The sequence below is a fragment of the Euleptes europaea genome, chromosome 4 (genome assembly GCF_029931775.1).
Source record: "Euleptes europaea isolate rEulEur1 chromosome 4, rEulEur1.hap1, whole genome shotgun sequence".
NCBI classification, from domain to species: domain Eukaryota; kingdom Metazoa; phylum Chordata; class Lepidosauria; order Squamata; family Sphaerodactylidae; genus Euleptes; species Euleptes europaea.
In genome coordinates, this window is record NC_079315.1 from 91,430,718 (window position 1) to 91,458,302 (window position 27,585).

General features: G+C 41.4%; 1 protein-coding gene across 2 annotated transcripts in view; it reads right to left on the minus strand.

Moving 5' to 3' along the window:
* The window catches only part of HOMER1 (homer scaffold protein 1), a 98,528-nt gene that overhangs the window by 36,900 nt on the left and 34,043 nt on the right, over window positions 1–27,585 (minus strand). Inside the window, exons 2-5 of one of the 2 annotated variants that reach the window (XM_056848046.1) lie at window positions 21,359–21,515; window positions 15,056–15,187; window positions 10,754–10,846; window positions 4,724–4,866 (exon numbers count right to left, since the gene is read on the minus strand). In XM_056848046.1, the coding sequence (XP_056704024.1) occupies window positions 4,724–4,866; window positions 10,754–10,846; window positions 15,056–15,187; window positions 21,359–21,515 (525 nt within the window). Of the gene's footprint in view, window positions 1–4,723; window positions 4,867–10,753; window positions 10,847–15,055; window positions 15,188–21,358; window positions 21,638–27,585 lie in introns of those variants that run through there. The other variant, XM_056848045.1, reaches the window with a different exon arrangement.

The window sequence follows — 27,585 nt, forward strand, 5'->3', positions numbered from 1 at the left end:
AAGCAACAGTAATCTCAGAAATATATTATTAAGCATTTATTTATTTAGATATATAGCTCATATATTTTCTCAAAGGCAAAGAACTGAAGCAGCTTAAAATTACCAATGAAGAAGAGATCACAAATAGTTCTGCACACATATCCTCTTCATCACTCTCATAGTGCCTTCCTGGCTCAGTGAGGGCTACAACTCACTGGTGCAGCTAATAGTTTGCATGCCTAAGGTCTTAGGCTCAATCCACGGCATCTCTGACTAAGAGATTCCAACAGGCTAGAATCCTTCTTGAGTCTTCAGAGAACTGTCGTCAGAGAAATTAATTATTGGTCTTATTCCGGATGAGACAGTTCCTTATGTTACATTCCTTAACTGAGGAGGCAGCAGCTGAAGAACAGATGCAAGTTGCCACTTGTGTTCTGATCTTGGGGCAACTTATGTGACAAAAATCAATTCTCGACTGCATTATATCTTTGGCACACAGTTAAAACCAAGTTCAAGAAGGAAGGATTACACAGGTAAACACTCTCCTGCTGCCTCAGTCAAGTCGCAAACCTAAGTTACAACAGATTTAAGCCTATGCCTTGTTCGTCTTGTCTAAACGTTATTTCTGCCACTTACCCTCTCCCACTATAGACTCCTCACAGACACCTCGTGTTGCCCACCAACCCACAGGAGAAGGATTTCAAGGAGGCCAGCGGCCTGTAGTAGGAAGAGGGAGATGGGGATCTGTCAAGCACTGCTGCTGACCCCCACAACGCATAGATTTAACGCACTAGCAATAGGAAAACTTGCAATCTCCGTTTGAGAATCTTGATTGAAACAGAGTTCAAGCATGCCCATTTAAAATAAAAGTGCACTGGCAACCATAACATGTAATGTAGAAACTGGGCAGAGATAAGCAGGAGGAAGAGACGGGAATGCTAGAGGAGAAGACACACATGATATTTTGGCCTATTCCAAACCCATAAATCCCAATTTCAGAGACCTACAGGAGGGCATGTCAACCTGCTTTCCAGGCAGTGTTGGAAGACACAGAACAGGGCACTTACATTGCAGCTTAAATTTAAGTTCTTATCCGTAAGCTATTAACATGCTGTAAATACAAACTGTGTTGTTTAAGTTGAGCTACACTATTATAAACGTTTTAGAACATTAAGAACCACATTTTGAGTCCAAAATACAGTTCTCTCTAAAATGCTTGTTTTCATTGTAATAGCTTAAGTTTTACATCTGTTCTCCAAACTGACACCAGAATTCTGCATTAAACGCTAATGTACTCATGATTTTTTAACTCAAAGAAATCAATTTTTCAGATTTTGATTTGAAATATGCAATGCAACTGCCACCATAGACGCCAAACTGTTATGCAGGAGAAAAATAACATACCCATGAAGAGCAACACAAATATTCTTTTGACCTTTATGGAAGAACAGCTTTCACACAAAAGATTCTCAGAACCTCAAGAATTCTATTTATTCTATCCATGGAAAAGAGCTCTTAACAAAGTAGTTGCCTATAAAAATCCATTTTGGCCCACAATGTTATAACAACCCAGCTTTCATTTTAATGGCTATTGCCTCAGCATTTTTTCCACCAGGAAAATCATCTTTTTAGATAAATCACAACTTGCTGCTAAGATGTAACTGGAACTAACATGACATTCAGGAAATAGTCTTTTATGTCAGCAGAAGGTTCGGTACTGGAAGACCAACTCAAGACTATAAAGCATAATAGTATAAAGGAAGCTCTCTTATAAAACTGATAAACTCAGACTTTTGTTACTGTCAGTATAGTAATACAAGTAGTCTAAAAATAAGCCATTGTATCTTTATTTGACAAAAAAACATTAATTGCCACTAATTGCAAATAATTATCTAACTTTAAAACAATTATAAAAATATATAATGGGAGAGTGAGGTTCTTCAATAACTGAGATCAGGTTTTGCTTACCACCTACTAAGTCATTGCACTTACTGTGGCTCAACCCATTTGCAGAAAAATGTAGTACACAACCAAACCCATATATCTTGATTTTGCCAGCTTAACTAAACTCTCTCCTGATGGCTACAGAAATAGTAAGTGTGTTTGTTGCATGTTGGCATGCAACCAAACATACACAACTGGGACAGTATGCCTGGCTCTTGTAAGTAAGCAAGGCTGTACACACTGTGCCTGGAACTGAGAGCACACCTCCACCTCAGATGGGACATCCACGTTAAGATTTCCCAATGTAACTGCCTGGAAGGATGCTTAAAAAGCAGCTGTGAAGGTTGATCAAGTCTTAACTCTGTCCCCTGTGTCATGCTTCCTATTACAATTTGGGTTTCCAAAGCTGTTAGCTCCCATTAAGTGGGGGAAAGGCACCCATATTACACCTGACCTTTTTCCTAATAAGAGCTGGGTTGAGTGGGTTGGGGACATAGCACAGGAAAAAAGGTGTAAATCCACCTTCCCTCGCACTTCAGACCTCAATGAATTAACTGGCAGATTTTTGAAAACCCCAGTCGAACAGAGTCTGCCCGTGTGGAAAGGCAAAGTCAGAAACACTTATCCATTTTTTATTCAGTTGTGATTTATATTCTTTTATAAGATCTTCTTTGATTACTCCATTGATTTCACACGTTCCTGTATGTTCTCATGACTACCACTTAATCTATCTGCTGTCTGGTAATGATAAGGCGGTCACTTGATCCGTAGTTTACTATTTAACAACCGCTTTGAAGATACACCAAAAGTTATAATCAAGTTATGCCTAAATGCTCATTTGCATATAGGTGCTCTTTCTGCACTGGACCTGATCCAAATCCTCCTTCCCCCACACAACTCCTTTCTGGAATTAAACAATACATCAGAAGACTGCGGCTTTCAATTTAACAGGTAGCTACGTCTAGGGATAAGACCATGTGCCAATCAATTGCTTGAGATTGGGCTGGGGAGAGAAAGAGAGGGGACTGAGTCCTCTTCCTCTATCCTCATCCCACAGGTCATCAGTTCTATCCAAACTAGTAGGTGGGAAAGCACGGATCCTTCAGTGCAACCGTGCAAGCAAATGTTTCTATACCCAGGCATCTTTCTAAAGGCACCCAAATGTTTTTAGCAAATGAAAACAAGCCCACCAATTTTGGAATTTTTCTAGCGTCTCACAATCTAACCACTATGCTCCAATTTAAGTGCAAAAAGAGGAAGTTGCATAAAATTTACATATAAAACATTTCAAATTCAGCCCTTGTAGGTGGGTGCAGAGACTTGCCCACTCATATTCACATAAAATATCACAATTCTGATTTCATACACATTTAAATCACAAAATTGTGAAATTTTAATAGCTAGTAATGTGATATTTTCCTATAAAGCACATTTGTTCTAAAAATAATTCCTCTGCTGTTCAAGAATTCTGAAAATCTCATTTGCATTTCTAAGAGGCAAGAAAATATATTTTAGTTTTAAAAGGTTTTAAAAATTGTGTATGTTCCTTATTGTCTAAAAGCAAAAAACCCCCACACATTCTCTCCTCAGATTAATCTCTGGTAATTTTGAAGCAAATTTGTTTACTATTTGTTTGTTAGAAATAAAGTGCAAAACCTGAAACTTTTGTTTTAATAAAGCCCATTTTTATCTAAAATGTATAAATAGCCCTTTGCATGCCATGACTCCATAATTTCAAGGTTGCAACCTAGCACAGTCATTCGTTTTTAAAATATTTCAAGTTCTTTAAAGCAATTAATTCTATTAAAGCCACAGGCATTTAAAATATTGCTTCCCATGAACACGAATAAAGTGCTTTTACTAAAATATTTTGTTTCCAATAGTGGTATCTTGAACCTCAAGAGTCGCTCTGTTCACCTTCTTTGTGTTTAGTTTTGAAGAAAAAATGATGGGTTTACTCCCCTCGGCTAGATTTGGAACAGGCTGACACAAGCCATTAAAAAACAAACAGAAAACAGCTCATGTTTTTCTAAGCCCATTCCAAAGTTTTGTTGTGCTCCTGATTATATCATCAGGAGAAAGGCTCTGTCTGAATGCCTACTCTACCACAGACCTCCAGACTTGCCAATAAGCTTTCTAAACCAGGAGCCTCTGCCTCTTTTTCTCACGCCTAAGCTGGTGGCAACAGCAGCTACAGTGGTGATTACCACAACGTGGCCGTTCCTCAAGGCCTTTTCCTGCCTGGCACCTGGAATGCTGAAACTGTGTGTTCCCAGAGGTAAGAACTGCAGGATACATAGTCACAGCAAGGAAATTAGATGCCCTGGAAATTACATGTACCAGGGCTCCATGCATCTGAGACAATAGTGTTGCATACACAAGGGGCTGGCGATCAGGCACCATAGGCCAGGGCTGTTTTCTAGCCTGTGCACGCTCAGAAATTCTGTTAACATTTCAAGCCATGAAAAAAAAACATATTCTGAATCATTTGATAATAAACACTGCCAACATCACTAAAAAATGCTAAAGATCAGATTCACAAAGACAGAAAACACTGGTGGAGTGCAGCTTGCTGAGTTTGCTGCAGCAGTTCCTACTTTTGGGAGACAAGCAGTGTTGGGCAGTGGGAACTGCTCCAGTAAAACGGTAAGTAAAATTAACTGCGCACATGGCTCTCCCTCCCCACCACAAACTTGTCCCATAGAGCAAGCATCAAGTCTTGTTGAATTTTATATTTTTTTTAAAAAAATGGGGGAAAGAGTCCTTTTACTTAATAAGGATGTGTGAATGGAATCTGTACCTATGTGCAAATGGCAAAGCATTCTGGGTGGGTTCAGCCCTTGGTTCTGAGTTTTGGGTCACTTCTGGAGTTGTTCTTTCATCATCTGTCCCATTAATGCTCTCAGGCGTAAGAGGGGATTGAATATCACCTCCTGCAGATTCCTTAAAGAAAGAAGGTAATGGTTACACATCCATTTTTGTGCACAATATATACTCAACAGATAAAACTTCTGAGTACAGCAGTGCAATAATATGTTACAACTACCATATACTTAGTGGGTATAAGAAAAACTGGATAAACACTGGGCGTTAAATTAGAAATTATCAACCTCTAATTTGCCCTTCCAGGGCAAGATAATAGAGAGCATGGCTGCAGAACAACTCCAGGTCTGTCTGGCTGACTCATCCACTCTGGACCCCTTTCAGTCTGGTTTCAGGATGACCTATGAGACAGAGATAGCACTGGCAAGTTCAGTTGATGATCTCTGGGTGTAGACAAGGGTGGTGCTTCTCTGTTGCTCTTACTGGATTTATCAGTAGCCTTTGATTCTGTGGACCCTGCCATCTTGTTGAGGTGTTTGCGGGTAGAATCAGGGATGGAGGGATTGCTTTGGATTGGGTTGCTGCTGGGAGACCAGTGGCCATCAGTGTGGATCTTGTTCTGTCGCGCTCCGCAAGGCTCAAGTCTTATCCCGAATGCAATTTAATTTCTATGTGAAGCACTTAGGATAACCCATTCATGCTTTTGGAGTTGGGTGTCATCAATATGCTGACAACACCCTGCTCTGTATCTTTCTCCAAATTTCTCAGTGAAGCTGTAGAGGTCCTGGGCCACTGCCTGATTGCTGTGGTTAAATGGCTAAGGGTCAACAAGTTGAAACTAAATCCTAGTAAGACATAGATAATGCTGGTTAGAAGGCTGAGGTCTTGAAGGACACTGTGCTTCCCATATTTGATTGAGTCAAGCTGAAACTCCCAGACTCACTTTAAAGCCTAGAGGTTATACTGGGCACGGCATTATTACTGGAGAAGCAAGTTAATACAGCTGTTAAAAATGCTTTCATCTATCTTCATTTAGCCCATAGGATACTTCCCTATCTTGACTCAGGGAATCAGTCCATGTGGATTCATGTTATGGTTACCTTGAGGACTATTATAATGCACACTACATGAATCTACCTTTAAGAATAAACTTGGAACGACTAGTTGGTACAGAATGAAGCAGCAATCTTCCATTCTTGGGCAAGGTGTTAGAGTGGGTGGTTGATTCTCAGGTCCAGGGACTCTTGGAAGAGACTCTTAGATGCATTTCATTTTGGCTTGAAGTCAGGATTTGGAACACAGACTGTTTTGGTTGCCTTGGTTGATAACCTCTACAGGGCTCGATCTTATCCCCCATGCTATTTAATATCTACATAAACACACTGGGCGAGGTCATCAGGAGATGTGGCTGCGGCATCACCAAAATGCAGATGATACCCAGCTCTACCATTATTTTCCATCTAATTCCAAAAAAGCCGTTGAGGTTCTAAGCTGGTGCTTGAAGTCAACAATGGCCTGGAGGAGGGTGAACAAGTTGAAACTTAATCCTGACAAGACAGAGGTGTTCTGGGTTAGAAGAAAGGCAGACCAGGACTTGAGATCTTCTCTGTCTTTGATGGGGTTACACTCCCCTTGAATAGTCAGGTTCACAGCTTGGGAGTGTTGCTCGACACAAGCAGTTACCTTAGAAAATCAGGGGGCTGCTGTGGTTGGGAGTGCTTTCACCCAGCTTTGGCTGGTGTGCCAGCTGTGCCTGTTCCTACCTCTGTGTGATCTAGCCACAGTTACCCAATAGTCACACATAGACTGGACTATTGCAATGCGCTCTACTTGGGGCTACCCCCAAAGAGCATTCGGAAACTGCAGTTAGTACAGAATGGTGCGGCTAGGCTGCTGGTTGGGGTCAACTATTAGGATCATTTGACCCCAACATTACAGCTTATGATCTGGTCCTGAGCCCAGTTCAAGGTGTTTAAAGATGTAGATGGCTTGAGACCAGAGGATCAGAAGGACTGTCTTCTCTCGTACGTTCCTGCCCGGGTACTAAGGGAGAGGCCTTCTTTACTGTCCCACAGACCAGAGAAGCTTGTCTGGTGGGGGCATGAGAGAAGGCACTTTCCATGGCAACTCCATGCTTATGGAACAACCTCACCAGGGAGGTGCGCACGGCCCCCTCACTCTTGACCTTTAGAAGGCAGCTGAAGACTGTTTTATTCAGGACAGCATTTGATTAATTTTAGTTCTTCTGCCTATTGGCAATTTTAAATTATTGATTTTAAATAAATGCTTTTATGTATTTTATGCATTTTACTGCCATTTATATTGGAAGCCATCTTGAGTTCCTGTAAGGCAGAAAGGTGGCTAATAAATGTTTTAAATAAAATAAATTTATTATCAGGAGTTGAGCGGAACATGTCACACTCATTCTGCAATCATTCCATTCATGATGCACACCTATTCTCTCCAGTAACAGAGGAGCATGCCTATTATATTAGGTGCTGTGGAACCTGTTATAGTAGGTGCTGCAGTTGCCTTGTTTGTGGGCTTGCTAGAGGCACCTGGTTGGCCACTGTGTGAACAGACTGCTGGACTTGATGGGTCTTGGTCTGATCCAGCATGGCTTTTCTTATGTTCTTAACCAAGGGTTCAGTTCAAGGTCCTGGTTATTACCTACAACCTTGGTCCCACATTCCTGCAGGACTGCCTTCCCTGCTATGGTCGACCATGACAACTTCACTCATCTGAGCAAAGACTTCTGTAGCTGCTGTCCTGCAATTAGGAACATTGGCAACTGCCCATACACATGCATTCTCCGTGGTGGCCACCTTATGAATGGGGGTCACTCTTTTATATATTAATTTTATAATTAATTTTATAATCCACCTTGAGCCTCAGCAAGAACAGTAAATAAGTGAATAAAAACAGAAGACATCTAAGAATGTCATCTTCTTCTTGTAGCCTAAGGTTGAGGACTTTATCTTCTAGTTGCAACTAACCGAAGAGCTACACTACTACAATGAGGCTGAATTACTCAGAGACATTTAAAAAATAGATGGGGAAAATAATTGGGGCTATTTTAAAATAATATTCATTTTGCATATTTAATGGCTTCCACCCTCCGAGCCTTCAAGCACAATTACTATTAAGCTGCCAGTGCCACAAGATTTCCGTGGAACACTGCACAAAGCTGACAGACATAAGAGCATAATGAACCATTTCAAGAGACGAAATTAATGTATTAGGAAAATGCAAACCCAATGGCAGTAACCAATTGTACCCACTAACAATAATACCAGAGAATGCACTGCTATGAGTTGGGGTATACAATCCCACATTCTTCAGTCCCCATTTTGTTAAAACTCTCATACAGAAAAAAGGGGTGATGTTTTCCACATATAAGGTGAACTTACATTATAAGAATACCCATTGTGGTCTTGTTCATACTTTAAAAAAAAACTTGGTAGATCTGGTGTGATGGAGAAGTAGGCAATGGGTGTTGGAGGTCAATTTTACTCAGTAGCAAAAATCTTAGAACAAGATTTTTCCTTCTACGTGAACATTGTCCACGTGGATTTTTGCCCTTGGAAATTACTTTGCCCTTTATACTTTATAGAGGTGCTGTTTTTAGCTGATTCTTCCCTTTTTCTAACACTCTCTTTTACTGGAGGAAGGGTTCCATGGTGCATGCGTGATTATACAAATATAGCACAGTTAACAGATCTGTAACTCTGCCAGCCTCAAGAAATTAGGCTGATGTCATCACCAAGTGGGGAAGCATCAAGTATGGCCATGAAGGCGGAGAGGTATGCAAAACAATGGGAGATCATGACATTGAGTTAATATATATGAAGTCCAGTGTAGGGTTTTTTTTTGGGGGGGGGGGTTGCCGTCAAGTCAAATCTGACTTATGGCAACCCCTGGTGGAGTTTTCAAGGAAAGAGATGTTCAGAGGTGGTTTGCTATTGCCTGTCTCCACGTCACGACCTTGGTATTCCTTGGAGGTCTCCCATCCAAATACTTGCCAGGGTCAATCCTGCTTAACTTCTGAGATCTGATGAGATCAGGCTAGCCTGGGCTATCCAGGTCAGGGCAAGTATATTAGTATTATACTAACTGAATTAAAATGACCACTGTGTAGGTATATCTCAGATTGCACTATGATCTGTATAATATAGACAGGACCAGGAATAAAAGATAAGAAAGAATAGCAACTGGCCAGGGCCCTGTGAAAAGTGAGTTCACTTTTATAAAAATTGAAACGTCCTAAATTTAGCTGTTCAGAAGAATTTGGGCCCTGACTTGGGTCCCACAACACATGAAGCACCCTTATACTGAATCCAACTATTGGTCCATCAAGGTCCACATTGTCTGTTCTGACTGGCAGTAGCTGTCCGGTGTCTCTTTCGCAGAGCTCTGTAACATCAATTACTACCTGATCCTTTTAACTGAAGATGCTGGAGATTGAATGTGGGACCTTCAGCATGCAAAGCAGATCGCCACTGAATTATAGCCCCTCCCCATGAAAAGTAATGGTTCTTTATTTAAGGAAAGTAAAAAAATTAGGTAGTGAGATGAAAAAGAGAGGCATTATCACTATTAGGACAAATGCAACAAAGCAAGGTATTAACGTTAGAAGACATGTAGGTAATATCAAACTGGTGCAGACTTGTAGTAGTTCAATTAGTGTTAAAATGTATGAACGTGTGTAAGGGCTGAACCAAATCAGTAACCACAGATGCTATTGCAGAATAAATCTAGATACAATTATTTGAGAACAAATACAAAAAATGGCTTGTCTTCTCTAGTAAACAAAGTTTTACAAGTCTGGAATTCCGTGTGTAAAAAACTGACACATGGAAGGTATTCCAAGCTCCCATACTGCAAACTAAAAATACAGCCTTTACATTCACTGGAAGTTTTATAACTGCAGAAACATGGATTCTGCAATATCTATTTGGAATAAACATTTCTCCTGCCTTTGACAAAGAAAATTCTTCATAATATATTCTCAACTGTCACATAAATATGTGAAAGAAAACCCAGAGCTTTAATCCTAGATACCTGTGAGGCTGCAAGCTGCAGAATACAACGGGTTGAATGCATAGAACTGCAAGTTGGCTCACAGAATGGATCGTTTCTTCCTCCTCATCTTTTGCAGCCCCATTACCATCCCAAAGCTGCTTCTGCAACAACCCACCTTGCACTATGTTCCATTTGCATAAGAGCTACTTTTGATCTAATCCACTGCATCCTTAATTTGCCCAGAAAGAGCCTTAACCTAAAGAGGAACATACATGCCATTTTTTAAATTTATTAAAATATTTATATTCTCCCTTTTCTTGTGGCTTGAGGCAGCTTTAAATATGAACATGAATTTCTCTGTAGGGCTCCAATGCAAAAAGCTCTGGGTACAATAAGCCACAAATGTTCCTTCACTTGCTCCCATTACTCTTACAGAATGCAGCTTAAACCACAGCAATCTGAGGGCTACATACCCTCCTACTACTCAAAGCCATTCCCCAAGGATTGTGAGCCTACAGTCTATTCCCTGCTATGTAAAGACCATGCCAAGCATGGGACTAAGCAGAAGTCTTTTACAAAGCAACAGAAGACCTTCATACATTACAGAAAGGTACCAGTCACCCAGACAACTATGTGGAAGGATCTGGCCAGTGCAGATGGACTGATGGGGAGGGGTGAATATTGAGGAGGCAGTGCACTTCTAATTATTGCAAGTATGAATGAAGGTAAGATGGCTAGTGTATGGCAGTCCAACTAGCTCCTTCCTGTTTTCTCCTCTGGGAGGCTACCTCATATTTATGCGGCAATGGCTGCTGCCACCCCTCCCACTGCCTTGGAATGCTCCCCCCCCCCCATGGAGTGTGTTAGCAAAGGATGCGACCCTGTGCTATCAAGCCTCCATTTGTAATAGCTGGATCATGCCTACTGCAGAAGAAGCTGATTACATTCAGAATGTAATCTGAACAAAGATTTAGATAGAACGCACCTGTGAAGGTGTACTTGTTAATTCCATCTTTTCTTGGGATTTCTCCTTAGCTAGTCTTGCGGCTTCTTTAAATTCCTGAAATTTTTCTGCAAACTGAAGGCAAAGATTACATAAATTACACTCTGTGCATAAAAAAATTCTATTGATCGCTCTGTCGTTCATGACACTTTGGCCAAAGAAAACACAGTTGTGCCCGTTCTCACCTTCAACAGTTACTTAGAACCAGAAACCAATGGCAGAGACGACCCGAAAATCCTTCCTGAGATCATGCTTCTGCCGTCATTCTGTTTGCAAATTACAATGTGACCAAGTTGCTCTGAATTATGAATGGCTGATAAGAGAGTGAACCAACCTGTTACACTCTGACTTGTGTTAATGGAGTAGGCTGGCTTTTTAGTGGCTTTGTTTTAGAATCTAGCTGTAAGCTGCCTACAGCACATCTCTGAAGAGGCAGCATGTACATTTTAAAAACAAATGTAGAAAACCTGTACTTGTTTTCATTCACTTTATTTACACTCCTCCATTCTCCCAATGGGGAACCCAAAAAGCAGCGTACATCATTCTCTTCTCCATTTTATTCTCACACGCACACACACCATGAGGTAGGTGAGGCTGAGAGCGTGTGACTGGCCCAAGGTCACCCAGCAAGTTTCCATGGCAGAGCAAGAATGCAAACTTGGGTCCTCCAACACTCTAACCACCACACACCACACCATACAATTGCTGTGACAATTTTGGTCATTTACTTTGTAGATAAAAATCATCTATATGACTCAGATGTAGTACACTAGTTAAACAGAACCAGAGCCTGCAGTACTAGAGGCCAACCTTGTGATTGATCAAGGAGCAGTTTCCTGCTGTTCCAGGTACACTCGGATGCTGCTGGTTTTCTGAGCTACTGAAAGGAAAGGATGGGCTTCTAATTCTAAGCAGGGCACTGAGAAAACTTGAAAGGTATGAAAACTTGTATCCTATGGGTCCAACAAGATTTTTCTTCATCCTTCCTACACTAGTAATCAATTTTCAAGCACAACTTACTAATAATTTATTTAGAGCATTATCCTCCCCCACAACAGTTTTTCCTAATACTGTACCACAATCCTAAGCGAATGGCCTTTCCCTTCTGAGTATACAGATTTCTTCAGTTCTTTATGCATGATATCTTGTGAGAAAAACATTTTGCAAGTGTACATGATTTGGTGTAAGATTCTGTTACTCCTCTTTACATCTCTGCTTGTAGCACGCACACTCAAAAATAAGAGATGAATTAAATGTTCTTTAACTGATTTCATATAAACCAGACTTGCCTGCCTAGGCGTCTATGTGATTTGTTCCAGTATACACTTACTCATCCTTAAAGGGAAAGGGCCTAGACATTTTGGCTTCCCAGTTTTCAGTTCTTGGCTTGTACTTGCTTTTCCATGTGTGTTAGTATTGCCCGAGTATCTATATTGCTTCACAGAACCACCTGCTGTGGTGATTCTGACAGGCAGACAGTTTAAACAGAGTTTCAGGCACAGAGTCTTTGAAACTGAAATTCCGTAACTTAAATCCACTTCATACCTCTCTAGGAAGGCTGCATGTTCTGGCAATTCCAGATCACATACAAGAAGTCAAACACATCGCTTGGTTACATTTCCAGTATTCAGATACTTGTCCATGTATTTAATACAACCTGAACATTTTTGTGCCATTTAGCTGCAAAGACAGATCAGCTGGTGCTCTTTAATTACAAGGCAGTATACCTAACCAAGTATTCGGCATCCCTTTCACAGGTCTGATCTGCTAATTAAGGGTATGTAATGAAGGCCTTATTTTCTCTCCTATATAGCCAGTATTGATCTTCTGTCCTCAGTCAGTTCCATCCATAGGACCACCCTGGAAACAGCACAGAAGAGGAGCTACATCCTTCACCAAAGAACAGGGGGAAGTTTACATCTACCGGTAATGGGGAGTTTGCCACTGAAGATACAGCAATGTTTACAGAAACACTGCTGAGCTATGTACAGCCTAAAAGAAGGGAGGAATGCAAAGAAAATAAAACAAGGAAAACATCCAGAGGAAAAATGATTAACTACATAACTCACTCACATTCTCGTTAGGCAGACGTAGGAGAGAAAAAGAAGAAAAAAACTGAAGTAGTTCTTTTAGGCCATTTATGCAGGGGTATTTAGATTGCAGGCCCTGCTGGACTGCTTCAAGGCTTCCTTTGCATTATTCATGATTTTACCGACTTTCAGGCATAACTTCGCTCTGGCCTCGTTCTTCTTCCGCAGTTCTAGGATCCTGTTTTATAACTAATTTAAATACTGCTTCAAGGCAAGAGCACCGCAAATTCCCCACCTTTCCATGCATAGCTCTTAACTTTGGGTTTCTCTCCCCACGCCCATTTTGGCTTCTCCCTCCCACATGTCTGTCCCTCCCATCCAACCCCTTCCCTCAAAGCAAAGTACAAAAGAGGGAGTCAAACCTTCATGAAATGTGCAGGAAGACACTGAAGAAGGCTGCAAAGTTGGAAGGCAGCTCCCAGCAGGAAGCTGTTGAAGAAGGGTGGGGAGGAATACCCAACAAAAGCCCATGCAGCCCCTTTAAGAGCTGACCCGCCCCCTCCAAGTTAAGTGCAACAAGGCTGGGTTTTCAGGGGGAAGGACTCAGAAGCTCCGTGATTCACTGGGGAGGCCTAATTAATCACAAGGGTACTCCTGGAATTTAGCGGGAGGACCCACATGCATATGATGTTTGAGAATTCGGAGCAGAAAACTGTGCAGCAAACCAAACACAAATTTCCCCTGCATAAATGACATTTGGGGGGGAAATGCAGAAAAAATGCGAAAATGCACGGGGAGAGCGAGTGACCTCTGATGGCGGGGAACGGCATGCACAATCAAAAGGAAGCCCTGAAGCAGTCAGCGGGGGTGACCATAGGGAAACATCCCTGCATAAATGGCCAAAAAGAGCTCTCCCTTCCCCTTGGGTCAAGCGTAGTAGCATGACACCCTCCTTGAGGGGAGGCAATCAGAATACCAGTTTTAGCCTAGAGCTCCAGAATTTTCCAAAGCCCTTCCTGCACAAGTGCAGAATCCAATATGTGGGGCTACACAACAACCATGAAGAGAATAAAACTTCGAGAGTTTATAGCAGGCTGCCTAATTTTTGGATGAAAAATTTCTCCCCATAGCAGCAACTGATAGCTGAAACTTGTCCCTTAACTCTGCACAGGAAAATAGTTGTCCTATTGTAAAAAAGTTTGTAAAATGAACAAAACTCTTCGAAAGTCACTTTTACACAGCGGCAAATTTTATATCTAGGATTATATTGTGGTATTACTGCAAAATGAACATGGCTACAAAACTCTCAGAGCCCAACAGTGAAGCCATTTATTTCATACATGGCCATGGCTGAGGTAGGGATGAAAGCGAGCGAAACCAAACAGAATCCAGACAAATCCCGATGGGCGTGAATTCGCAATTCCTTCAGGCTTACTTCATTTTTATTTATACTGTATCTTTCTCCTCAATGGGGAACCAAAGAAACTTACATTAGTCTCCTCTCTTCCATTTCATCCTAATGACAACCCGGCGAGGTAGGCAAGGCTGAGTGTGTGTAGCTGTCCAAGCATGTGTCTCACAGATCCCAGTGGCGGATGTTATACTAGCATTTCATTCATGCAAAGGAGACTGCCAACAGCACATTTAGAGAGCATGATATGTGCAATCACTATTGTGTGAATAGGGCACAATGTGGATTTTCGTAAAGCTATTCAAACAATACAGCAGTTGTGAATATTGCGCTCCCCAAAATAATTCAGGGGTTTCCTCCCCTAGAAAGCTGCCTAAATTCAAACCCAAGCAGTTTTCAGAAGTTTTAAAGGACTCTGAATTTCAGATGAACGAGCAGGTATATTGCTGGCAGTTTGAGTGTATTTTAGCAGTTGTAATGATATTTTAGATAGACTGAAAACCAATTTCAAGCTGTCAGAATGAAGTACACAGACAACAGAAAAAAAAATAGTCTGTTCAAAGAACAGATTTGACCATGAACAGTTATGTGGTATTATTTCTCCCAAACCCACAAATTAATTTGCTTTTGCTGATATACTGAAGGAATACAATGTCTTGCTTAGAGATTCTTTGAACTGTGGGCCACATTTTATTTCTTAAGAATATACTGCAAAACGTTTCAGGACCATTTTGAGAGATTCTAAGGAAACCCCTAAGCAGTCAAAGTTTATTTATTTATTGTTTAGATTTGTATCCTGCTCTCACTCCCCGGCCAAGACTGTTGCATATTTACTGTACTTACTTTCGAAAGATGATGTTCAGAGGAAAATCCCAAGCCATACACGGTATTTGCTCTGCTATCTGCCCACTGGCCAAACTTCTGTGATGTTTTCGTGAATGTCATGTTGGGCGTGATGGTACTATTTATTATTGCCTATTAAAAAGGAGTTATAGAATGAGTTTAGTAAAACAGTCAGCCTATCGTGAAGTTCAGTTCCCTAGCTAAAGAACCAAAGCTTAGGCATCAAGCAGCATTTCAAAGTGGAATGCAAGATACTCATCATGTTACATCTTGCGTCCACTAGCACACTGAAACAGTAAGTGGAAAGACTGCGTGATAGACTGCTGTCAGGAAAAAATAATCTGATGTTACATAAGTATACTGTTTAAGAGAATAAACATTCTAAAGATAAACACAAATCAAAAACATTTTCATCAAAGCAATTCTTATACATCAGATTATATAATACGTTAGAGGATACTAAAATTTTTATCTGAGCCACTGTAGAAAGTTCTAACGTATATATTGTGATAGCATCGTACAACAGAATACGCTGCTCAATCAATGAAAGAATAGCCAGCAGAATTGTGACTCTGTACAAAAATGACTTGGTTGAATGCAAGAACGAAGAACTTTTTCCAAGTATTTTTTAATCATAGTAGCAAGTAGGCATTATAAAATGGACACAAAAGGAAAAGGCAGCTATACAAAGAGGGTTTTTTTTGTTTACGAATCCATCAGTATTCAATGAGAAGAAAGAAGTATCTGTTCATTAATAAACAAAAGTGTTCACAGACCTGTGCAACTGATACAGAGATATTATAAAAGGATACCCACACACAGTGTGTACAGCACCTATCTCCTAATCAGCTCAAGTGATACTTCCTGCAACTTCAGTCAACACTAGATGAAGAACAAAAGGATAGGACTAAGGGAAATACACAGCAGATGAAGAAATGGGAAATTGCTGCTACTGCCTTGACCTTAAGTTTGAATCCAAGCACAATGGAAAGTTATTTCAAACATTGCTTAGAGGCAAACCTGGATTTGCCACTGACTGTGCCCTGACCACACAGCTGCAGCTCCCTGAAGATTATCAGTTTGCAAATAAATATTTGTCACATTTAAGCACCATTTTTGATGTACACCTAAGATGTTTTAAGTGTAACTACTAAAAATGTCAAGTGTAAAGTGACCCTGAGACCTACTTGCTTCCATGGTTTGATTCCCTGTCCCAATATATACTTGTAAGATAACTACCCAAATAGCATAAACCAAAGTGAAGACCTAAATAGGGCTACACCATCCCCAAAGCCTTTAACTACAACCAGTTAGATACAGGAAACCAGGTGGTTCGGATTATCTGAAACTCTGAACAGCCATGTCCCTCTGACCACCCTTTAGTTACCTAATTCCCCCACAATGTACACACAAAAATAAGTAGCTGGGCAACATCTTATTTATTTACTTCACTTATAACCTGTTTTCCTCCCCAATGGCAACCCCAAATAGCTTACAACATTCATCCCTCTTCCATTTTTATCTTCTCCACAACCTGTGAAGTAGATTAGCCTGAGAGTGTGTGACCAGTCCCACGCTTCCATGGCAGAGCCTAGATCTTCCAGATCCTAGTCCAACACACTAAACCACTACAGTATGCTTCAAAAGAAAATGTATAATTCTTTAGACCCAAGGCAAAAATGGTGGTAATGGAAAGTGCTGTCAAGTCACAGCTGACTTATGGCGACTCTGTAGGGTTTTCAAGGCGAGATGTTCGGAGGTGCTTTGTCATTGCCTTCCTCTATGTGGGCTGAGAGAGTGCCGAGAGAACTGTCGCCCAAGGTCACCCAGCAGGCTTCATCTGGAGGAGTGGGGAATCGAACCCAGTTCTCCAGATTAGAGTCCACCGCTCTTAAGTGCTACACCATGCTGGAGCAAAAATACTCTATAATAATTTAAAAGACCCCACTAACTTATTTTGCAGTACTGCTTTTGATGGATTAATATGCCTACTGGTACAGACATTAAGAACATAAGAAAGGCCCTGCTGGATCAGACCAAGGCCCATCAAGTCCAGCAGTCTGTTCACACAGTGGCCAACCAGGTGCCTCTAGGAAGCCACAAACAAGACGACTACAGCAGCACCATCCTGCCTGTGTTCCACAGCACCTAATATAATAGGAATGCTCCTCTGATACTAGAGAGAATAGGTATGCAGCATGACTAGTATCCATTTTAACTAAAAGCCATGAATACCCCTTTCCTCCATGAATATGTCCACTTCCCTCTTAAAACCTTCCAAGTTGGCAGCCATCACCACATCCTGGGGCAGGAAGTTCCACAATTTAACTATGCGTTGTGTGAAAAAAATACTTTCTTTCATCTGTTTTGAATCTGTCACCCTCCTGCTTCAACAGATGACCTCGCATTCTAGTATTATGGGAGAGGGAGAAAAACTTCTCCCTGTCCACTCTCTCCAAACCATGCATAATTTTATAGACCTCTATCATGTCTCCCCTTAGCCACCTTCTTTCCAAGCTAAACAGCCCTAAGTGTCTTAACCGCTCCCCATAGGACAGTTGCTCTAGTCCCCTAATCATTTTGGTTGCTCTTTTCTGCACCTTCTCAAGCTCTGTAATATCCTTTTTTAGGTACATACCACATTCCGGTACATATCACAGTTTTGGATTATTACATGGCACCTACTCTTTCCTTTCATAGTTTCACAGTTCTGAAACCATCAGGTGGTTCTATAGAAACTATTACAAGTATGCTAGATTTTCAAACAATAAACTGAAGTCATAGACCCGGAAAGTTCCTCACGTTTGGTGTCACACAGCTGCTGATCACTGACACTAAGAATTCCTATTAACAGAGAAAGAAAAGGAGTGTAGGGACAAATGCAGGTTGAATTAATATGGAACAGAAGGCACCTCCTTATGGATGATGAAGAGACAAACCAACCCACCTCTTTCTTCTACCCAAATCCCCTGGCCAGCTACCTTAGAAGCCCCCCGCTTACAGAGACATTTGCTGGTAGGTGTTTAGCCATACTTCAGGTCACTGCTGACAAATTATAACGTTGGAAGAGAGGGAAGGAACAGCAACAGTTATAGAGAGTGCTCAGTGCCCCAGTGAAACTCTGAGTATGTTGGAACTTGTGTTTTGGCAAAGGCTGTACTTCTGTACCATGCGCCAGGATGGCAATTGTAATCAAACAGGAAAACTGATAATGCTTGAATCCAGATTAGTGTTTCTACAAGTGCAAGGATTTCTGCTTGTAGAGTTTCATTTTCCTACCTGCTCCCTTCTGCTGCAGCCCAGAACTTACTAAACTTAATTAGTAAATTTATTCCTTAAATCACATTTTTGTTTTTCAAGTGCTAGCAAGAATGCAGGTTGCATACTATTTACATATTTTATTAAACTCAAGTCAATTAGAACTCAGAAATTAGAGAAGACTCCGTTCAAAGCAATAATTAGCTCACGAGAAGTTTGACACCCATAGCCAGATCAGTTCCTGAATCCAAAGGTCATCTTTCCTGGGGCTACAAATAGAGACTTACCACAAGAGACTGAAATCTGCCACTCCAATACCAGAGAAAGATACACTCGTTCAATGCTTGGGTATGCTAAACTGCAGCTCAATCTAAGGAATACGTGTTCAGAAAGGGACAGATGTTACTGAAGCCCCAGGTCAAATGCACTACTGTCCCTGTGGAACCAGGAATCAGGGCAGTGTACGTGATTTAAGATTCACGTTACCCAAAGAATCTGCTGCCAGAAGACTGGCAGGGTAAGAACATAAGCCATGCTGGATCAGACCAAGGCTCATCAAGTCCAGCACTCTGTTCATACAGTACCCAACCAGGTGCCTCTAGGAAGCCCACAAGCAAGACAACTGCAGCAGCATTGTACCTCCTGTGTTCCTAAGCACCTAATATAATAGGCATGCTTCTGTGATACTAGAGAGAACAGGTATGCATCATGACTAGTATTCATTTTGACTAGTAGACATGGATAGCCCTGTCCTCCATGAACATGTCCACTCCCCTCTTAAAGCCTTCCAAGTTGGCAGCCATCACCACATCCTGGGGCAGGGAGTTTCCCAATTTAACTATGTGTTATGTGAAGAAATATTTCCTTTTTACTGTTTTGAATGTTTCACCCACCAGCTTCAGCAGATGACCCCATATTCTGGTATTATGAAAGAGAAAAGCTGCTCCCTGTCAACTCTCTCCATACCATACATAATTTTATAGACCTCTATCATATCTCCCCTTAACTGCATTCTTTCTAAGCTAAACAGCCCTAAGCGTTTTAACTGCTCCTCATAGGGCAGTTGCTCTAGCCGTCAAATCATTTTGGTTACTCTTTTTTGCACCTTCTCAAGCTCTACAATACTCTTTTTTAGGTGTGGTGACCAGAACTGTACATGGTATTCCAAGTGTGGTCTTGCGATCGATTTGTACAAGGGTAGTTTGATAGCAGCAGTTTTATTCTCTATTCCTCGTCTAATTATGGCCAACATGGAATTTGTCTTTTTCACAGCAGCCACACACTGGGTTGACATCTTCATGGAGTATCCACTACCACACCAAGATCCCTTTCTTGGTCTGTCACTGCCAGCACAGATCCCATCAGGGTATATGTGAAGTTGGGATTTTTTGCCCCAATATGTATCACTTTATACTTGCTCACATCGAACTGCATTTGCCATTTTAATGCCCACTCCTCCAGTTTGGAGAGAGCCTTTTGGAGTTCTTCAGAGTCCGTTTTTGTTTTAACCACCCTAAATAATTTGGTATCACCTGCAGGTCTTTGGCCTGGGGCTGCATGCAAGTGCAGTGCACTAAGCCACTGGTGATGATCAGGCCAGCAAGAGTTTGTGTGGGGTCCAGATCTCTCATGATGCTGCGGGGATGCTTGACCCAGGCTCTGCATCTCCCTAGCGACAGCCCAGGTCAGATGTTTATGCTTTTGGCTGTGGCTGACTTTCATTCACCTGAGGACTTGTTATCATTTAATTGTGGAAAACTGAATGAACACTTTAGGTTCCTATATTTAAGACATCCAGTGGGTGGTGCTAGATAATTGTGTAAACGAATTCTCCCATGGAATACAACAGTTGTTTCCCTGATGCTGTCAGCAATCTCCTTCAACAGTCCCCTAAAACAAGAAACTGAACTGCATGAATAGCCTCAGAAGACTTCTTTGTTTCTTCTAAATAGTCTTCGATGTATATATTTTTAAAGGTTTCAATGCTTGAATTTTTTAAAAAAGTATCCGTATCTGCTTTACTGATTGGCATAAATTAGCTCTTTCCAGAAATTAGGAGGTTGTATTCTTACAGTATCTACAAAAATGGAGGCAGGCAGCTGGGTTTTTGAAGCAACATATAAATAACTCAACAAATCTATGGAAGTTCAAAGCCCTGAAGATGCTTCCTCGCTGCAGGCCAGTGAGCAGAATGGTGATTTTTTAAAAGTAGTCTCTTCTACAACCTGTATCTATTCTCCTCCTCTTCAGGTGAAACATTACATTCATTTGCAATCCAACAAAATATTTTTACAATTACATATCTATTATCTAATGGCAAGCCTCCTTCTTTTCTATTAAGTCCAGAACACTCCACAGGCATACTGAAAGGTAGTCATAACTGCAGCACTTTTGTGACACTTTTCCAATAGTACTTTAAATAACTGAGCTATTAATTTTAAGATGGTTTTTATGTATTATTAAATATTAAAACATGTATATGTTACCTTGCCTAATATAAGGATCCACTTGGATACATCATAATGTCTTTAGAGAATTGTATCCATTTTAAAAATAGTAAGATGGAGGAGCAGACAGGTTAACAAAAATTATATACAGTGTAATCAATGGAGGAATGTTTTGTGCACTAAAAATATTCTGATCCATTAGAATGTTATGTAGAAAATACCAATTTTGTATTAGAAAATGGAACTGTATTAACTAAATATTGAATTAAAAAGTATGCCCACTAAACAAATGTTTGCCAAATTAATTTGGAGAAGTGATATTAGTAAACCACATTCCACAGCAAATATTTGAGCTGCTAACATCCGTTATACAGAATACATTAAAAATATCTGTTATAGGCATATCTGTATTGATAAACACTTTAAACACATCTTCTAATAAATAATTATTTCAAACAAATCTCCAAGTTTCTCACTCTGAATCATATACCAAGAGAAAATTGTGTTATAAATAAAACACAGGCTAAAGTGAAGCTTATGCTTAAAGGTCAAAGCATTTCTAGTAGTTTACCTGAGCTTAAACAATCAAACAGCTTACCTTTGAGCCATCCAAACTGATTATCCTATAGACATTTCTTGTGCTGTCATAGAAGTAGGATACAGTAACAGCATGCTTGCTGGTGGGAACCCAGTTCTTCTTTGTATTAGGATCGATCTGGAAGACATGAGCTCGGGTGCTGTAGATGGGTTGCTCCCTGAAGGGCAAAAAGTAAAAGTGGTGAATCTGATTTGGACGCAATATGGTTGTACATAAGTCATTTGGATATTCCACCCATTGTGTCCTACGGTCTTGACTTTGCATGAGGAATATATTTGCCCCTACACAAGCTTTTATGTGTGGAGTGGGATATAGTGGCAAAGCACATGAATGGTACTCACAAGCAAGAGATACACAAGTCCTTTAAAACAAATTGAGTGGCCAGCTGTACAGTCAGATAAAAAAGACATATCTAAATATAGAAGCACTACTGATCTACCACCTTCCCTTCCCCCTCCACCCATCTGTCAACCTCTTTAACACTGGCTGTCAATAAAACCAGTGCAATTTCCTTGTATTGTGGAATACCTAGCTATATTATTTCTCTAGTCTTTTCCCCAACTCATCATAATCAAGACAATTCAATTTCTGGTTATGAGCTGCAATTTACTGAACAATGACATTTGCTAAAAAAAAACAAATCCAGCCATGCTGGATCGGACCATTAATCCATTTAGATCAGAACTGCATTTCCAACAGTGGCCAATCAGATGCTACAGGGAAGTCTACAAGCGGAGACCACAGCCTTCACAACAGTGACAACAGCACAGCATCTGACAATCAGAGGCCCCATTTGGCTGTTCTAATAACAAACAATAAATATATCCTTTATCAGTTTGTCCTGTCTCCATTCCTCTCGTCCTAGTCTGACACTCTTACTATTATATCACGCTGGCTTACCACTGCTACACAGTGAGTTGGTATTTTCAACAAGCTACCCACCACAAAGGTCTTTTTTTTGGGGGGGGGGGGGAATCTGTCATTTCCAGTTCAAGCTTATATGTGAAATTTGGATTTTTCTGCCCCAATACCATCATTTAGCACTTACACTGAATTTTATCTTTCATTTCATTGCCAGTTCACTCAGTTTGGAGAAATCTTCACAATTCCCTTGTTTTTTTTCACCCTCCTGAACAAACTGGGGTCATTTACAAACTTTATTACGTCCCTGTTCATCCCCAGTATAAAAAAATCATCCATTATATAGCATCAGTCCTCAAACAGATCCTGGGGTGGGGGACTAGTTGCTTCTCCACTTTAAAAATAATCACCTCCTTTAACCATCTCTCATTATGGCTTTTAATACATCTTATCAAATTATACTTCCCTTATGCCTACAAGACCCTGACCTGGATGGTCCAGACTAGCCTGATCTCTTCAGATCTCAGAAGCTAAGCAGGGTCAGCCCTGGTTAATATTTGGATGGGAGACCACCAAGGAATGCCAGGGTTGCTGTGCAGAGGAAGGCACTGGCAAACCACCTCTGTTAGTCTCTTGCCATGAAAACCCCAAAAAGGGGTCGCCATAAGTCGGCTGCGACTTGACGGCACTTTACACACACATACGCCTACAAAATACAAATCAGGACAGTCAACTACCCATTAACAGAAAAAGAATCAAATAATCTCTGATAAGATCCCCATACAGGACACACACATTTTTATCCTAACTTCCTCTTTCCCAAAGATTTGGCTTTCCAAACTGTGTTTGAGTACTCATTAGTAGATTCAGTCCCCAAGTACTGGTGGTACCTTGAGAGTAGCTGCTTCTAGGGATTTGAATGTGGGTCTCCCAAGCCCTAGTCCAGAATTTTAACCACTACAGCACACCGGCCCTATATTCATTATTTCAAGGCAGCTACACAGAGTTGCTGATTTGACTGGGTAGTGGCACCGGGGAAATAGGTGTTTTTTTAAAAAACCAACAAACAATCCATCTATATATGTTGTTTCACTCACCTAATTTCCCCCATGACCTGAATCTGATATTAACTTTTTTGGGGGGGGGAGGTCAAAGGTTATACCATTTTCCTCCCAGAGAGTTAATATTAGCATCAGATGAGTACACGGCATGGGAGTTCTTAGAAAGTGGGAGATCCTTGATCATGGATTATTCAGATCTTGCTTTGAAACGGGTGACGTTTTCAGGCTTGCATATATACAGAAAAGTAAAGTTTCTCAGCAGAATATGTCCTCATTGTTGAAGCCTCATCACCAAAATATTCAGAATGTTATTTCTGTACCCACACGCATCTTCACCCCACCATGTATTCAAAGTGTAAGTCTTCGTGTTTGTATGAGATAGGGACAACATGTGCTGGCACTGTAGTATGAGCCAGAAGAATATCAGGTCGTACACTTTAACCCAAGCCTAGACAATAAGATATAGATATAATATTACATTTATCTGCAGTTTCCAATCTTAGGATGTTCAGAATCAGATTCATTCCCATCTCATTCCTGGACACTGTCCTTTGCCTGATGTCAACAAATCCTGTTCATCCTTCTCTGCTGCACATTTCTAATCTGGTTCAGATATCAGAATGTAGTTAAGGTAAAGTGAGCTCCCCGTCTCTACAGAACCTCCCACCTGACAAGCAAAGGCTCCAGCTATCTATATCTCACTTAACATCATTCACTTTGGTACCCACATGGCAGGTTAATAGGCAGAAGTAGTAAAACTGACAAAAATAGACCTCCTGTGAACAAGCTCTTATTTGTTTTCACGGCTTGACGACTTGCATATTTTGAAATATTACTGCAGCTGGATTAAACAGGCACACTTTTAAGACATATGAGAAAAGTCACGGAAAAATCTAACTCCCCAGATGTACCACAGAGGTAACAAGAGTATATGTCCACATCTAACCTTGTCTCTTGCTCTCTTAATAGTGGTCTCATCAATGCAGGGTGGCCAGCAGGGTTGATTTTTCTTTCTGTTTTCACTGAAAGTATCACAAGGCCATCTAGGGTAATACTAACAAAAGCATCAAATACTTTTACTGTCTTTAGAATTCATAAAGATAAGGATGGATTGCTGTTATTCTGGGTACCTTCACTTCAAGATGGATGTTGCTGTGCACCATGCTGGCATTATCTATAATTAAGAGACAGACTGGAAAAGGTTAAGAAAATAAAGGGAATTAAGGGAACTTAGACTTAAGAGTACAGCCAAAGCTGTAATTAGTAAAGTAATTCATTATTCTCAGGTTAAAACCCAGTAAACTACATTTGGAATTGGAACGATTCTCCAAAACTTTCAGCCTAAAATCAGTTAAGAAATAAGCCTTTCAGTACTTAAAAGATGGCTTACAAAGAAGGTGAAGAACAATTTTTCTTCCCTTGCACTTAAGGGCAGGGTAAGAAATAATTAGCAAAGTATACCAAATAGCTGCATTGTTTATATATATACTGGCTTTTACAGCATTAGACAAAAACTTCCAAAACACCCACATTCACCCTAGATAAAATAGAAGTTTTCAAAAATGGGTCAAAACAGTACCCACAGAAAAAACTTACAATTAAATCCTAAAAAACCACTTTCCTAGGAATAAATCACATTGAATAGACCTTAAATAGGAATCTGAGTACACCTGGATAGGATTGCTCCAGCAGCAGTCTACTTGCAGAGTAAGGACAAAGACAGACATAATATTTTAAGGACAGCTGAGCCAATTAGAAAGTACCCTCAATACATTCAGTCCAAATGTAACTTTCTCGTCAAACCCCAGTTTTATGCTTTATATTAGCAAGGTTTACTTTATCTAATCAGGAGTTCAGAAGCAGATAAAAAAGCACAGGAAGATGGGCAAGTCTAACTACCAAGCTGCTTCTTAAATAAAAAAATTACTGTAATGTTATTCAGCCTGTGAAGATGATGGGGTTATGATGCGACAGAGATTTCCAACGTGAGATTACTTTTTTATGACACAGTCCTTCACCCTAAACTAACAAAGTTCTGCAACCTCCTCTAACAAGTTCTGCTCACAACAAGAGGTTGAGCCAGATAGCATATGAGATCCTGTCCAGCTCAGGAATTCTAATATGAATGGAAAAATTGTGTGGGGAGCACAGATCAAAGCAGCTTCTGAACACACTCAAAGCGCAAATATTTTTTGCGTATCTCAGCTAGCCTAGCACAGTTTGCTATGCCAATACAGTAAATACAGCTGAAGACAAGTATAAAGGCAGCAGCAGCAGCCACAGAAATCTAGAGTGGTTCTCTAAAGTGGCTAGGCAGTTGTTAAGGTCACTGTAACCCAGACTTCTGCCTGACACACTTGTTTTTTCCTCTCCTTGTGTTATAACACTGAACTAACTGGAATGCACCCAAGGACACCCAGAAAGATACATGTAAAAGCAATGTTTGATAATCATATGCAGATGGAAAATAAGGAACAACTATAAAGGACACTGATATGCTCAACCAGCAATTCAACATTTTAAAAAGCTGAAGATCAGTTATAAATGTTCCATGCTATGCATTTCAAGACAAATTTAACCTAATAATCTATTCATGTCTGATGAAGGGAACTTTGACTCTTGGAAGCTTATACCCTGAAAATCTTAGATGATACTGGATTCCAATCTACCGTATATACTCGCGTATAAGCCGAGTTTTTCAGCCCCAAAAATGGGCTGAAAAAGCAGGCCTCGGCTTATACGCGGGTCAATACGGGGGGAAGGAGGGAGAATGCCGCTTCCTGCCGCCAGGAGCGGCCTTGGGCAGCCTCCTGCAGCCGCAGGAAGGCTTCCCCGGCCCCCCCGCCCCTCCCCGCCATTTTTCCTGGCCGGGAGGGGCCTTGGGCAGCCTCCTGCAGCCGCAGGAAGGCTTCCCCGGCCCTTCCCGCCCCCCCCCCGGCATTTTTCCTGGCCGGGAGGGGCCTTGGGCAGCCTCCTGCAGCCGCAGGATGGCTGCCCTGGCCCTTCCCGCCCCCCCCCTGGCATTTTTCCCAGGCAGGAGGGGCCTTGGGCAGCCTCCTGCAGCCGCAGGATGGCTGCCCTGGCCCTTCCTGCCCCCCCCCGCCATTTTTCCCAGGCGGGAGGGGCCTTGGGCAGCCTCCTGCAGCCGCAGGATGGCTGCTCCGGGTCCCCCTGGGCCTCGCCGCCGCTTCCTCCCGCCGGGAGCTGCCTGGGGCAGCCTCCTGCAGCCGCAGGAAGGCTGCCCAGGCCCCCCCGGGCCGCGCCGCCGCCGGACCCTCGCCGCTGGAGAGCCCTGTCAGGTAAGCCTGCGGGGGGGGGAGGGGTTATAAGCCGACCCTCGGCTTATACGGGGGTGCCTAATTTTTCCCCATTTTTGGGGAGAAATTAGGCACCTCGGCTTATACGCGGGTCGGCTTATACATGGGTATATACGGTAACTGTTCTACTGCATGCACAGCTCTGAAACTAAACATAATATACTCCCAAATTCAAACAGGCAAACATTTGTGGTATACACCCACAAAGTATTTTGGTTGGTTAGATTTTGAGTGCTTTACTTTTAGATCAGTAAAGTAGCACACACCACCCTCTAGCTTCCAGACTTGGAAATAACACTATGCTATGAGCCTGGCCTGTGGGCCGGGGAGGGTGTGGTAAAAGTGGGATAAAATAAAAATATATATTACTGATCAGTATTCTGTGCCTTATTCCGCTTGGAACATTTTCAAGCAACACCTTTATACTGCCCTCCAATATATATTACTGATCAGTATTCTGTGCCTTATTCCGCTTGGAACATTTTCAAGCAACACCTTTATACTGCCCTCCAAGGGGAATATATTTATATTAGTACTTCAAGCTAAACATCCCTTTGGTTAAGTATTGTACAGGGAGCAGGTTAAAAATCAGAAGACTACACTTATTTTTATTTGCTTATACCAGAGGTCTCCAATCTTGTTGAGCCTGTGGGCACTTCTGGAATTTTAAGAAACCATACTGATTGCCCTGACCTGGATGGCCTAGGCTAACTCAATCTTGTTAGTTCTTGAAAACTGAGCAGGGTTGGCACTGTGCAGTATTTGGATGGGAGACCACCAAGGAAACTATGCAGAGGCAGGCAATGGCAAACCACCTCTGAATGTCTCCTGCCTTCAAATGACTACAGGGGTCGCCATAAGGTGTGACTTGATGGCACTTTCCATCACCAGTGATCACCACAAAATGGCTGCCATGGAGGGAACTTCAGTGTTTTTATTTCTCTGGAGGAATATAAACCCAAGCTTACCAACTATTTATGTAAATTAA